This window comes from Myzus persicae, unplaced genomic scaffold (genome assembly GCF_001856785.1).
Source record: "Myzus persicae strain clone G006 unplaced genomic scaffold, MPER_G0061.0, whole genome shotgun sequence".
NCBI classification, from domain to species: Eukaryota; Metazoa; Arthropoda; class Insecta; order Hemiptera; family Aphididae; genus Myzus; species Myzus persicae.
In genome coordinates, this window is record NW_019100532.1 from 1 (window position 1) to 14868 (window position 14868).

Below are 14868 nucleotides of genomic sequence, written 5' to 3' on the forward strand. Positions count from 1 at the left end.
TTTTATATTACCTTTACTTCATTAAAAATTAATTTAAATTCTTTTTCTGAAGCTTCCCGCATATCTGTTAATACGCTTATAACATTTTCAATTAAATCTATTGTTTTTCAAGTATCTCCTTACGTATAAAGTATCACAGGACCATAATGAGTTGTTTTTTAATGCATTAAGAGCTAGGGGCGGCTGGTGTGTGAATCCAACTCCACGTCACTTTAGTGCGGCATATAAAAAGTTATTAGCACACCACCAAATTAAAACATCAGTTGGAAATGTAGTCATGGATAATACGGAAATATTATTTGCAACTCGAACTAAGACAACACGGTATTCAGATACACTTGCTGACCCAGGTGATACCTTAAACATAACATATCAAAGAAAGTTTGATACAGATTTTGAAGACATTGAAAGTTTAGTTATTGAAGAAGATATCTGTAATACCTTACCAGACTTGGAAGATATAGAAGCAAATGAACCTATATCTATTGAAATGCCACCAAATTACTTTGTTTTAAGTGAATACATAGATAATGCTATTGGGTTAATAGCCGGATATGTAGTTCGAATGGTAAGTATTTAATTTTATTCATAGTATGGTAGTACTTATATAAATAATATATTTTAGGTTATAAAGCGGATCAAATGTATAGATTGTAATGCAGCTTTGTATGGTGGCAATCTGCATGACAATAGAATCAAATTAATTCTACAAAAGACTCGGGGTGGACTTATCATTCCTGCACCAGATGTCATTACAGTTTGTCGTACAACAGAAATGCTTTATAAAAGAGCCATACATGATATCGCTGATATGAACGAATTTGATTTTGCTCAAAACTTGGCTGCATCTGTGTTTGGACAACTTGTGACCCGTCGATTATTCCCATCACTGAATAATCATAATTTCGATTCAGAATTCAACCACACAATACAATTAATAAAAACGATCTCACTATGTTATATTAGAATAAGAATATTTCATGAAACTAAAAGAATAAATATAGATATGATAGGTAAAAATAAAAGGAAAATACTGTCAAGGTTAGCAATTTTTCAAAATGTGTAAAAAAAAACGTATAGTAATTAGGCAATTACGTTATGTAAATAGTAATAAGTAATAATTAAGATTTAGCCACTTACTTGAGTAGTTCATGAGAATTAAAAAATAAAAATAAAAACATTAATTAAAACATGCTTAATAGTTAATATGAATATAATTATTATTTATTATGATTTTATACTAATTATGTTAGCTCCGAAAAAAGGTTACTGTTTTTGTCACTAATTGAAGTTGGTTACAACTATGTGAAAAATCAAACGGAATGCATATGGTGGCAAGCATATTGGCTCATTTTTCATATACGAGGATTATACACAATACGCGTTCCATGTATTTAGTTCAGTGGCTGTGACTATGACTTATAATTAGTAAATCCCTCAGGTAGTTATAAATAAACATGTGAAACACACAATGTCACTTCAAAGAATAAGAAGAACTATATATATGTATATATTAGTTGGAGGAGGCCTACAAAGCGCCTATTTTTTATAAATCATTGCGCGTGACCTCGAAACGTATATGTTCACAAATATATCACTGCTCATATGAATATTATTAAAATAGTTCACATCAAAGGCGTTGTGTTGCCTCAACAGAGATGACAACGACCAGATAGACAAGGGACATCCGGTATGGGCAGCGCGTGGCCGCCCACGGTATGACCTTATATGGTAAAGTAGTAGGATACTAAGCAGGGATACGATCCAAGGATCGCCATTATAAAATACGTCGCTCGAATAGGCTTCGGCAGACGGGCCAACACCAACGACGAGCTAGGAGCTAGGAGTGTGACAGTCACATCTCGCTAGTCCCCATTCTTTAATTATAGTCAATTTGGACTTAGAAAATTTATTGTTTTTGTTATAATCAAATAAAGTATTTAATTTATAAAGAAAAGAACAACTCTTCTTATTTATTTTACAACACCAACAAACGGACGTAGTCGGTTTGTTACATCTGCAACTCCTTGTAATATAATTGAATAATAGCCTTTGTAATTGAAAAACATACTGCCAGACTTTTCTGGACACTTTACCCGTAGATGTTTTCCATCCAAGCAACCAACAACATGCGGGAAATTCTATAGTACTTCAAATGTTGATGATATTTTTAAATAGTCTTCTTTATTGGAAATCGGCATATGTTTGGTAAAAAGTTGATTCCATATTGCAACACAAACATCTTTAACGATTTTACCAATGGTGTAATGATGTCGCTTAAATGAAAATTCTAAAGCTCGAAATGACATACCAGTTGACAAAAATCTGAAATAAGTATTATAATTATATAATAATAATAATACATATTACTTATAATATTATTATAATACATATTTTATACTAAATAATCGTACCTAGTTTGAGGGTCAGAAGACAGAAGTCAAAAGTCCCAGTAGTTTTCCAAATGTCATGTACATGCTTAAATTTTCAAAATACTTACACTTTTTTTGAGCTATTTATAGATAATTTAAATTTTAGATTTTAGAAACTGAAAATGTCTGTAAACAGCTCAAAATAAGTCAAAATATTTTGAAAACTGTATGGTATATAGAATTGGCTCATATAAACATTCAGTCAAAATATTATTATTATTAAATAATAAAATTATTAACTTCGTAAAAAAATTGTATTTTGCGCAGACAACGAGGCAAAAGAGAAATGGGAAAACACTAGAGACATTTTTAGAAGAGAATTCAATAAGTCGATAAAATCATCGGGTAAAGGTACGGATGAGGCTTATAAGAGTAAGTGGCCGTATTATGAACGAATGTTGTTTTTAAAAGATGTGATGGTGCCAAGAAAGACCTCATCAAATATTCAAAAAGATATAACGTTGATAGAAAACTATGATGATACTGAAAATCCCGATGACCAAATTGAATCACTCCCAGAAACACTTAAAAATTTAGATATTCTAAAACCAATCACTCCTATTTCAAATAAACGTAAAACATTTCAAGAAGAAGCTTTGGAGGTAGAAAAAAAAATTAAACTTTTTGAGGCTCGTTTAGAAACACGTATTCAGAAAAATTTAAATAAAAATAACGAAACTGATGGTGACTATCATTTTTTGATGAGTATTTTGCCCATGTTTAAAAAAATGAATGAAGTTGACAAAATAGATGCTAAAATGGAAATTTACGGTACATTAAAAAAATATATTAATACAAGTTCACAATCTAAAATTAATTCAAATAATTATTGCTCTACTTCTTCGTCATTATCAATCGCCTTCACTAGCTTCCTTAGAGTGGATGGCATCAGACTCAAGAACAAGCAGCATCAATTATACTGATATAGACACAATGCAAAGTCAATCATTTCAAAATAATTAATTTTTATTTTTTAAATTACTTTTTTTTTTGGTTTTGAGTTATTTTAAAAGGAGAAAAAATTTGTTTTTTAAAAATGAACAGATGTTATTATTTTTATTTAAATAATAAATTTAAGAGTTTTAATGTTGAAATTTGTACTTAACTTATTGTTATTGCAAGTTTTTCATCTGGTTGAATACACTCACGAAAATTACTATATTTTTTTATATCATTTGAAATATTATCCAATATGTAATCATACGTATGTATGCTCATTCGAAAATATTCTTTAAATTTTTCCGGATATTCTCGAAGTTTAATACATGTTTGAAAATATTCTCCATTTTTATAATCTGTCAATAAATCGTGCACCCAGCAAGACCTTGGACTATTTAAGTACAAATTATAACTACTATTCAATAAATCATTCCATTCGTCTTCTGAGCCTGAACTGCTGGAACTTGAAAACATATTGTCTAAAAATTTTAAGTTGAAACAACACCAAAACACGTGTTAACTGTAAGAGAAGGTACGTGCAAATAAAATAAAAGTCGCAGCAGATGACCTGATGACAATATAATATTTGATTTTAGTCGGTACAAAATCGGATATGATGTAGCCACAAACATCGGACGAGTAGGATGTTGGTCGGATCGGATCGGATCGGATCGGAAACGATTCCAATGTAGCCGTAGCCTAAGAGTGAACTAGTGATGTGCGGAAAAAATCGATTTTTCGGACCGATTCTGGGATGCACCGATTCGATTCGATTCGATTAAATTTGATAAGAATCGGCAATTTTTTTAAAATTGTTTTCCCGGTTTATTGTTGCTGGTTTACAGCCGAATGCCGAGTCCCAGCCACAGTGCTTATTTGGACCGAGATGTTGGCCACACTGAATAATCCCGAGGCCGGATATCCTGTGAATCGTCGTTATTCTTAATTCGTACTTCGTATTTTTGTAATTTCGTTAATCGTTATTTCGTAATTCGTATTTGTAGTTCGTATTGTTCGAAGCGTTCGTCTTTGTAGGTACTGATTGTAATTTGTATTGTTCGTTCTTCGTACATCCGAGTCTGACATTTTGAAATGCTAACATATTAGACTTTTTTCATCTTATTACATCCGTTTTCTGTTAGTACCTTGTGGCTTGTGTTATAACTTGCTTTATCGATCGTAAACATTTTTGTGTATTTCAATAAGTATAATATAAAATACAACACGCCGCTGTTTGCAACGTGCGTTTCGCATTTATCATGTCCAACAAATCAAATTCAAAACGAAGTTCCATTTGCAGTTATTTCAAAAATACACCTGATCCGGAAGTTGTTACCTGCAAACTATGTGAAGCTCCAGTTAGACCATGTGGTAATACCACCAACATAAGGAACCACATAAAACGAAATCATTCAGTCGCTAATGTTGCTGTTAGTAGTAAGACTACTAAGACTGAAGTTTGCCGAACATCAATGGCATCAAGCAGTTCGACTCATAATTAAGAGGACGCCACACCGAAAGCGAAACGTATACAATGACCGAGAGAACGCGCTGTTAGGTGTTTTCGCGATGCGCAAGCACGCGACGTTTAAGCCCCGCCCACCACTCGTCGTCGGCGGCCGGCCGACGATTGTGCTCATTCAGAGCGGTGATTATTATATTCTTAACCTTCGTCTGTGGAGGATCGCGTAAATATAAAATGCATAGGTACACGTTACACGTACATTATGCCGCATTGCCGCCGTAATATTTTTAATAATCGCGCGTACTTACGCGACCTGTATTTATTGCATTTTTAGATACTTACTCAATAATAAATATATACAATATACCTACTAATACAGTAAATAATATCTAATTTATAACAGTAACCTTTTTAGTAAGTAAATAAGGTAATATTTAATTGAATATATTGGATATTTGTCCAATTTGTAGTGTGAATTATAAAATAGCATAACTTTTATTGCGTTATTAGTATTTAAATTATTTAAAACAAAATACAAATTTTAGCATTTGGTAAAAGTTTTAAGCTTCTACAACTAGTATAGGTAGGTACTTACCTATTATTTTAATTATAACAAAATTCAAAATTGTATTTTTGATTTCGTGAAAATAAAACTTCAGCCATTCGTAACATTTTTAAATGGTATTACCCTCGTATTTTTTAGTAATTATTATTGTAAACAGAATTTATGGACAATCTTCTTGTACCTATTCAATTTTCAAATCTTAGCTATAGATATGAACTTTTTCCTACATTTTTACTACAAAATAATTTCCAAATATTCGTGAATTTGACAAATTTTGCCAATATTTGAACTTCGAAGCTCAAACACTAGAAAAAACTAATTGTGCCTATGTATTTATAATATTTGTCAACTGCTATTGTAAAAATATATCAGGAGCCTTGTATTACATTTTCACGCTTTTTGGCCCAACACATAAAATTGTATTGATATTAATAGAAAAAAAGACTACAAAAAATTGAAATTTGAATTTTTCCGTAAAAAGCTAAAACTTAGAAATCTTAGAAATTTTCGGCATTTTTACGTATTTTGTCAATATTTTTACAAATTAAAAATGGGCAATGAATGCTTGATGCTTGACCCAGCAGTAACACTTGACGTTATTTGAAATATAAAAACAACATTATAATAATATTATGAACTTTAATATAATTTGATACGCGTACTGCGTATTGCATACAGGTATACCTAGGTATTATTATTACTTATTTTAATTTTTTTCTTTGTGCCTCCTTTATATATTCGGGTTCTCTAATATCCGTGATTTCGAAGCGTCTACCATAAAGCGGGTCGACAATTTCTGGTAGTAAACACTCCATATAAAACCTAAAAAAAAATAATTTTACAATATTTTGTAATCTAATTAATAACTATGTTACCTACTAATAAAATTAATAAATATTTAAATTTATTTTTACCTTTTAAGTTTTTCGGCCATTTTTGTGTTCCAAAATATTTCGTCATATTTAATTTCCTGTATACTTGTCCAATTAGGAGTATATACTACAAAATAACACAGTTTGCGATCTGTTATTCGCATTTGTCCCATAACTTGANTTAAAGTTTTATTTCTTATACTAAAGTTACTGTTATTATCACTCATATTGGCTATAATATTATTGTATCCGTATCGTTTCAATTTTTTTACAATAATTTGGGAGCCGTAAAAATATTCTAAACACATAGGAGCTGCGCGATGATAAAGTTTGAATATCTCTGTCCTAGACTGACAAATGGACAATGGTCTCCATTCAAAATAGTTTTTCATAATATTATACAAATGATAGGAAATATTGCATTCAAATTGAACACATCCATTATACTGATTTACTATATTATGACTGAGGTTCACTCCAGGCTCCAGCCCTACTTGCCATTTACAATCATTATTTACTAATTACTATACCTACTTAATTTTACATAAAATAAATCATTATTTTTTTTTTTAATACATTAAATATTTATGATTGGTATACCTAGTATATACTATAATATATTATATTATAATTTATAATATTATATATACTTACTGTAGGTTTTGTTGATTGCCCCTACGAACTTTTTTCATACGAGTACTTAAAGTTACTCTTCCCATATATCTTTTAGTAGTTCTATTTTTTTTGGGAGACATCGCAAATATTATAATAAAGTTCTTGTCTCTTGAAAAACACTTTTACAAACTTTTTACAAATCAAAATCACAAATTCACAGACCTCAATACTTACGAGTTACGATACAGACTGGACAACAGTTTAATTGATTATCTGATTTATATTTTATAATATCAAACACTATAATAATCGTTTATAGAATTTGTCTATATCAATAATTCTGTTATTATTATTATTATTCTGGGTATTCTTAGAATCGACGACGGAAGCCCAGACGTCGGGCACCGGACCGATAACGATATGTTCATGTATGTATAGTGGGGGAAAAATCTTGTTCACAGAAACGCCACGGGTTGTTGCAGCACTGCTGTAGACGACGAAAACTACGGTTTTATAAAATGTTCAAAGAAAACACATTTCACGCGGGATCAGTGTTTGAGACGTGTGGTAATAGTATGAACACCAAATTTTCACACTGTATAGATCAGAAGTTTATCTGTGTCATAGCGTCGTTTTTTCCCCGATATCTTAATTAGTTCTACCTTAAAAAGGTTTTGAAAATTTGTTTTTTTTATGTTTTTCAAAATTAAATTTAAAAATATTGAGTTAAGTTTTTTTTAAAAAAAACGACGCTATGACACAGATAAACTTCTGATCTATATAGTGTGAACATTTGGTGTTCATACTATTACCACACGCTTCAAACACTGATCCCGCGCGAAACGTGTTTTCGGTAAAATATTTCGGGTGTGTGGCGTCCTCTTAAGATGTTGACGATCCAGATGAACCTGATTTTGTTGTAAATAAGGTAAAATACTAAAACGTTCAATAGTTATTAATAATGTGCTTAAACCAATTTCTTTTTTTTTAAATATAGTCTCATGAAACACAGACCACGTTAAATTTTGTTGCTGTTGAAACGAGTCCACGTTCGGGCATCGAGGAAGATTCATTTGGTTCATTCAGCGGATCCCGTGCATCAACACCTACAGCTACATCCACAAGTGTTTCATCAAATACACAGTCTATGTGCTTAAGGCAAAAAACCATGTTCGAGTCGTTTTTGGACATAAAATCATATGACAGTATGAGTTAATTTTTTAATTCGTAACTTAAAAATTATAACAAATTGTCCAAATTATTTTAGGATTTGGACATAAGACACGCTCGATAACTAATGCGCTGACATACATGATAGCAAAAGACAATATGCCATTATCAACCACCGAAAAAGAAGGATTTAAATATTTTATGCGAAAAGCAGAGCCCATGTATAAACTTCCTTCCAGGAATACAACAACTAACTTAATTAAAAGTAAATATGAAGTGTTATCAAATTTAATTAAATCCAAAATCAGTGTGATTGATTATTTAACATTAACATCAGACATCTGGACTGATACAATCAACACAAAAAGTTTTCTGGGCATTACTGTTCATTATTTTGATTCATCTAAAGTTGCCCTAGACAGTATCACAATAGGCGTACTAGAACTTTCTACCAACCATCCCTCTGAAAATATTTCAATTTGGTTTGAACAACTTCTTGCAGACTGGGGTATAAATAAAACTCAGGTTTTCACAGTAGTAACTGATAATGGGTCAAATATTTTGGGTGCAGTTAAAAAAACGTTTACTCCAGAAAAGCATTTTCCGTGTTTTGCACACACGTTAAATTTAGTGTCTGGACGAACGTTGGGAAATCTTGCTGATGTACAACAAGTTATCAACAAAATAAAGTTTGTTGTTACTTATTTTAAACATTCAGTAGTTGCTTGTGATGAACTTAAGAAATTGTGTAATCTTAAGCTGAAGCAGTCCGTACCAACACGTTGGAATTCTATATACTATATGATTGATAGATTTATTTCGTGTTCAAATCATATAGCCTCTGTTTTAATAAATATACGTGGGGGCCCTATAATGTTAACTGCAGAAGAAATTGATTTAGCAAAAGAAATTGTATTAGTGTTAAGGCCAATGAAAGTGGCAACAAAAGAGCTGTGTGGCCAGAAATATGTAACATGCAGCAAGGTAATACCTTTAATAAATTGTCTTATAAAAAAAACTGAAGGTATTTTTCTTTTAAATCCAATCGCTTTATCTTTAAAAAATGGCCATGTTAGAGAATCTAGATATTAGATTTAGTAGGATGGAGGACATTGGGTTGCTTACTGTGGCCACCATATTAGACCCGAGATTCAAAACAATTCACTTAAATTACCCAATTGCTACTGCTAGGGCTATTAAATTTATAAAAAAAAAATTAGTGAAATAAAAAATAGTGATGATCTTAATTTTATTATCTTAATTTTTATTATAATGTGAGAACTATACTAGTAACAAATTATTTTATTGTATAATAAAACAACACATATTGTAAAACTACTAACATATTATAATCACCAATGTAAACCATGTTAACTTTGTAAATGCGATACGCATAATATAACATATTCTATAATAAATTGTAATCAATATTAAAATTATAAAATGTAAGCATATAATACCTGTATTGTAAACAAGTCAGTTGACTTGTAAATTGAAATTGTAAACAATTTTATAATGTATTGATGTTTTAAAGATTTCTGTTTTTTTAAAGACATAAATCTTTATTTTTAGGGGTGAGGTGCTATGTACTGACGTCCCGCCATATACGCATATATTTTAAGGGCTTAAATAGCGAGGGGGACATAATATGAGATTATTCACACTGGGAAGTTGTCGACCTCGGGGATTTAAGAATAACGACGCAATAAGAAATCAGGGGCGTAGTTCTGAGAATCCGAAAGTGCGTTGCGAGAATATAAATGAAAAGAGTTAAAACATGAACTATGTTTATTTTTATTTTTATTTTTCCATAGATATATGGACATAAATGTTAAATATAATATTACTTTATCTTTACTCTAATCTCTCGACCGACACGACCGGGCGACCGTTTCCTGGAAACCCACGCACACGTGCAATAGTAAACGGGGTCAGCGCTATATCTTATCGCTAGGAGAAGAGTGAAGAGTAGGCCTATAAAACAAGGACCCATCCACCCGATATTCAGACGTGATCCACTAGAGCCAGTACGAGCACCTTCACGCCAGTCGACTCTCTGATAAATTTCAGTGTACTAAAAATATTCTATCAGTTTTACATCTTAAAATAAAGTCTATGTTCGTAATAATCTAAAATTGACTTAGAATTATTTACACCTCATCATCTTTCATCTTGTACACCACGATCTGTGGGCTGGACCACTACATACCTATTGATGTCAAATCTACCACACTTAGCTGTTTTTCCACTATACCAAATATTGTATTAAACATTGCTTAACCGACTAAACTCATATGAATTGTGTGTAATGATAACTTGAACAGCATTACCTTACGTATCCGAACTGTATATTTTACTCAGTTTGGTATGCAAACACGGTTGTTTGTTGTAAAACGATTTAAAATGTATATATATACATATTTATATAATTATTTATATATTGTCCTCGTTTTGTTGATTTATTATTGTTCAAACCTCCGCCTTTTTTCCTCGAACCGGTCCGCATGAGCGCGTGGCAAACGAGGAATATTCTAGGATTTGCCAATATCGCTCATTATCGATAATTGCGGCGCATTGTCCGTTATCACCGGCCGGCCTTTTGCTGGTCAAACCTGTGTACGCGACAACGAGTGAGTCTGCCGTAAGCTGTTGTGGTGTGCGTAGTTTTTGTGTCGCGCGTCATACGACGTCTCTGAAACCCACAACAGCAATACGAAACCTCTTTTGCACGGGCAGTCGAATTGACATTTCTCCCAACGCTGGACGCATCATACCGTGTGTGATTCTGGTGAGCGATTCGTCGGGCGCGACTCGTTGCGTGTGTTACACAGAACGATAAACATCTATGAAATTAATGAAAATTGACGTTAAAATAACAAGATGATTGTTAACATAGGGCCAACAGAGAGGATTGTTAATTTCAAAATTAAAATTTTGTTAATCAATAAATTATCAGACTCTGTTAATTCGATGAGGTTTTTAGTTAAATTAATAAAATATAATTATTAATTTTTAGAAACTTTTTAAGCCGTTTTTCTTTTAATTAAATAAATAATTGTATTAATTCTACCTAGGTAATGATTGAATTGATAAGCTATATAATTCAATTTAATAAAGAATTTGTTAAATTTATTATCTTTAGCACTGGGTGTATTTTTACTTGAATAATTGATTTTTTAATTCTGCATAAGTAATGTTTGAATTAATAAACCATATGAATCAATTTAACAAATTAATCTGTTTAAACTATATTATGAAATATAATGGATTTCACAATATGCTCAGGTTTTCCAAATTTGCATTTTATTGATTTTGTCGTATAGATCAATACATACTTAAATTATTAATAATATTAAAATAATGTATTTCAAACAGCAACACATGGATTCATATCAAATAAATAATTCATTACAATTAATATTAAAAAATTTTATACTAAAAATGTAGTAGGTATAATAGTTTTTATAACCAATAGGTATATAAAATTACATGCATCCAACATCAAAGTTACATAATCTTATATAATAATAATAATATAATTAACTTTTAATAATGTAAATAATTAAAAACTGAGAACTTAATTTACTCCCCGAACAGGAAAAAAATAATAAAAATACAATATGTAATAGTTAATAATAATACCTAGTTTAAATTTATTAAGGTACATAAATATTTTAAAGTATATTAGCTCTTATTGGTAATACAAACAATTAAATGTAACTGAAATAAAAATTACAAAACCATATTATTTTGTATTATAATATTATAATAATATAGGGAATAAACTTATATAATGATATAACTGCTAAATATAAAGATAAAAATTACATTTTACTTGAAAAAATTTATAAATATTTAATTTTAAAGGTGGCTTTTTGAATAGTATGTAATTACAGTTTACCATTTAAGTATTAGAATAAATACCTACCTACTTCAATTCAGATATTATTTGGTTTACAAAAGGACAGGGCTTATCATATTTTGATACAATGTTAAAGTAAAACTTTTGGATGAATAATCAGACATTCAAGGACTGTATAGTGTATGGGATATTCTAAATTAAAAACATGGAATATCTTAAAACATATATCTAATATCTATAGCTTTTACAATAGAAAATACTTTGTACTTAATATTATCAAAATAGACCATTATTTGACTAGGTTCTGATATAGTGCCAACAATCAAAAGACAGGGTTGAATACTATTGCCATTGCCTTTTTTTGAGTTTAAAAGTGCTTCAAGTTCAACTGATGTTTGGGCTATCAAGACATAGCTCTGTTTGGAATCTGATATTGAATATTTGATAACACATCTTTTTCCTTCAGAGTCAATGTATGATGTTTTTGATGTTGGCACTAACATGGCATGCAAAACATAAAATACAACAGAATTTCTGGAATCTGAAAAATAATAATTAATTGTTTAAGTTAGAGTTACCTATTATAGAAGTAAGGTATTTATGTATTGCTGTATAAATACAATATTATACAGAAATAACGCCCCGGTTTAACATAGACACAAAGTGTTTCTAAAATAACTTACTTTCAGATAAATGCTATTTTCAATTATAGAGGCAATTAATTTTCTACTCGAAGGATCTTTCACTCGTTCATTGAGAATTTGTACAAGTTTTGCTGATGTTTTTTTTTTTTAGGGGTTTATTGGGCCTTTAAGACCATCCCGTCTCTATCCAATGCTAGATTTCTCCAATTGGAACAACCTCCCAACTGCTCAACGTCCTTCTTTACAACATCTTCCCATCGCATTCTTGGTCTTCGCAGAGGCCTTTTACCTACAGGGTTTTGTTCAATCACTGCATGTAAAAGTGGATTTTGGCTCCTCCAAGCGTGGCCAGCCCACCGTAGTCTTCTGCTTCTGATGACCTCCAATATGTCCGCGCTACCATACAGTATTTCCAGCTCTATGTTCTTTCTTCGTATCCACTCCCCAGTTATTTCGTCTTTGACCGGGCCATATATTTTCCGCAACACTTTTCTTTCAATGAGCCTATGCCCGTCCATTTTTCTATTTGGCCATGTTTCCGATCCATACAATACAACCGGTCGTATTAAGGACGTATATAATCGTTACTTCATTCTTCGCGATACTGTTCGTGAGCTTAGTACCTTAGTCAGAACATAATAGCATCTATTCCCAGCTTGAATTCTTGCTGCTACCTCGTTTGCTACATTATTTTTTTCGGTCAAAATAGAACCTAGATATTTGAACTATTCTACCCTTTTAAATTCGTAGTTATCCACTCTTATGAATTGACAGAAAGGTAGTTCCCTTCTACTCAAAAACATATATTCCGTTTTTCCTTCATTTACACATAGTCCTACTTTTGACGCTGCATTATGCAACCTACTGAATAAACTCTTCAACCTATCCTGAGACTCTTCCATCAATACTATATCATCAGCATAAGCAAGTATGCCTATCGACGTGTCTTGTAGTCTAATACCCTCGTTAGGCCCAATTTTCATTTCTCTAATTACCTTTTCCAATACTACGTTGAACAGAATCGGCGATAGTGAATCGCCCTGTCTTAGCCCCGAGTTCACTGCAGCCGGTTCAGTTATTGAATTTCCCACCTGAACCCTTATCAATGTCTCCATAACACTTATTGCTACTAAATTGACCAGATTTTGTGGAAAATGAAATTCTTTCATAATATTCAGTAAACTCTCTCTATGAATATTATCATACGCTTTCTTGAAGTCCACGAAAAGTTTATGAATCTCTTTATCAAACTCCCAAGATTTTTGATCTAATTGTCTAATTATGAACATCTGGTCCGTCGTGGACCTGTCAGCTCTAAACCCTCCTTGATAGTGTCCTATTATTTGATCTGCTTTTTCTTCTATTCTGTCTAAAACACAATTCGAGAATATTTTATACGCTACATTGAGCAAGGATATTCCGCGGTAGTTGTTACAATCTTGCTGATCTCCTTTTTTGTGAATTGGGCATACTACCGCCACCTTCCAATCCACTGGAAGTTTCTCTGTTGTCCAAACAATAGTAATCACTTGCCAAATCCACTGTATACATGGCCGTATACAAGATTCATTTTTGGGGGGGGGTTTCATTATAATATAAAACTACACCATCATTTTTATGAATTTTAATTTAATATAACCATGTCATTGCTTAAGGTACCAATAATACAAGAATAAATAAACCTCATTATTCTAAATAGTAAATACATAAGTTTTTATTTTTATTTATACTGTATTTAACAACATTTTTTTTATTAAATTTACAACAAAGTACAAACCAGAATTTTTCAAAGTATCATCATTCTCCTCGACTGTTTTGCAAACCGATTTAGCACCTCTTCTGGATCAACATTTATTTCCCTGTGTATTGACATTAACGCTAATCCGTTGAGACGAGTTTCACCAGTCGAGTTCCTAAGATACGTTTTCAATCTTTTTAAAGAAGAAAATGTTCTTTCTGGTGTCGCTGTTGACATAGGTATTTAGTACCTTAGTCAGTTCATAATAGCATCTATTCCCAGCTTGAATTCTTGCTGCTACCTCGTTTGCTACATTATTTTTTTCGGTCAAAATAGAACCTAGATATTTGAACTGTTCTACCCTTTTAAATTCGTAGTTATCCACTCTTATGAACTGACCCTTCTACGCAAAAACATATATCCCGTTTTTCCTTCATTTACACATAGTCCTACTTTTGACGCTGCATTATGCAACCTACTGAATAAACTCTTCAACCTATCCTGAGACTCTTCCATCAATACTATATCATCAGCATAAGCAAGTATGCCTATCGACGTGTCTTGTA

At 31.5% G+C, this 14868-nt stretch overlaps 2 protein-coding genes and 1 pseudogene across 2 annotated transcripts; 1 reads left to right on the forward strand and 2 right to left on the reverse strand.

Annotated features, from left to right (window-relative positions):
* Positions 1-6023: 6023 nt before the first annotated feature.
* LOC111031079 lies at positions 6024-6460 on the reverse strand. Its single transcript, XM_022310870.1, has 2 exons — positions 6316-6460; positions 6024-6223 (listed from the first exon to the last, which is right to left on the reverse strand). The coding sequence occupies exons 1-2, from the start codon at positions 6444-6446 to the stop codon at positions 6103-6105; spliced, it is 252 nt and encodes an 83-aa protein (XP_022166562.1). The 5' UTR covers positions 6447-6460; the 3' UTR covers positions 6024-6102.
* Positions 6461-7406: 946 nt separating this feature from the next.
* On the forward strand, positions 7407-9150 carry LOC111031027 (zinc finger BED domain-containing protein 1-like). The gene is made up of 4 exons (XM_022310815.1): positions 7407-7455; positions 7776-7816; positions 7886-8093; positions 8156-9150. The coding sequence occupies exons 1-4, from the start codon at positions 7407-7409 to the stop codon at positions 9148-9150; spliced, it is 1293 nt and encodes a 430-aa protein (XP_022166507.1).
* A 2836-nt stretch (positions 9151-11986) lies between these two features.
* The window catches only part of LOC111031034, an 8343-nt pseudogene continuing 5461 nt past the window's right edge, over positions 11987-14868 (reverse strand).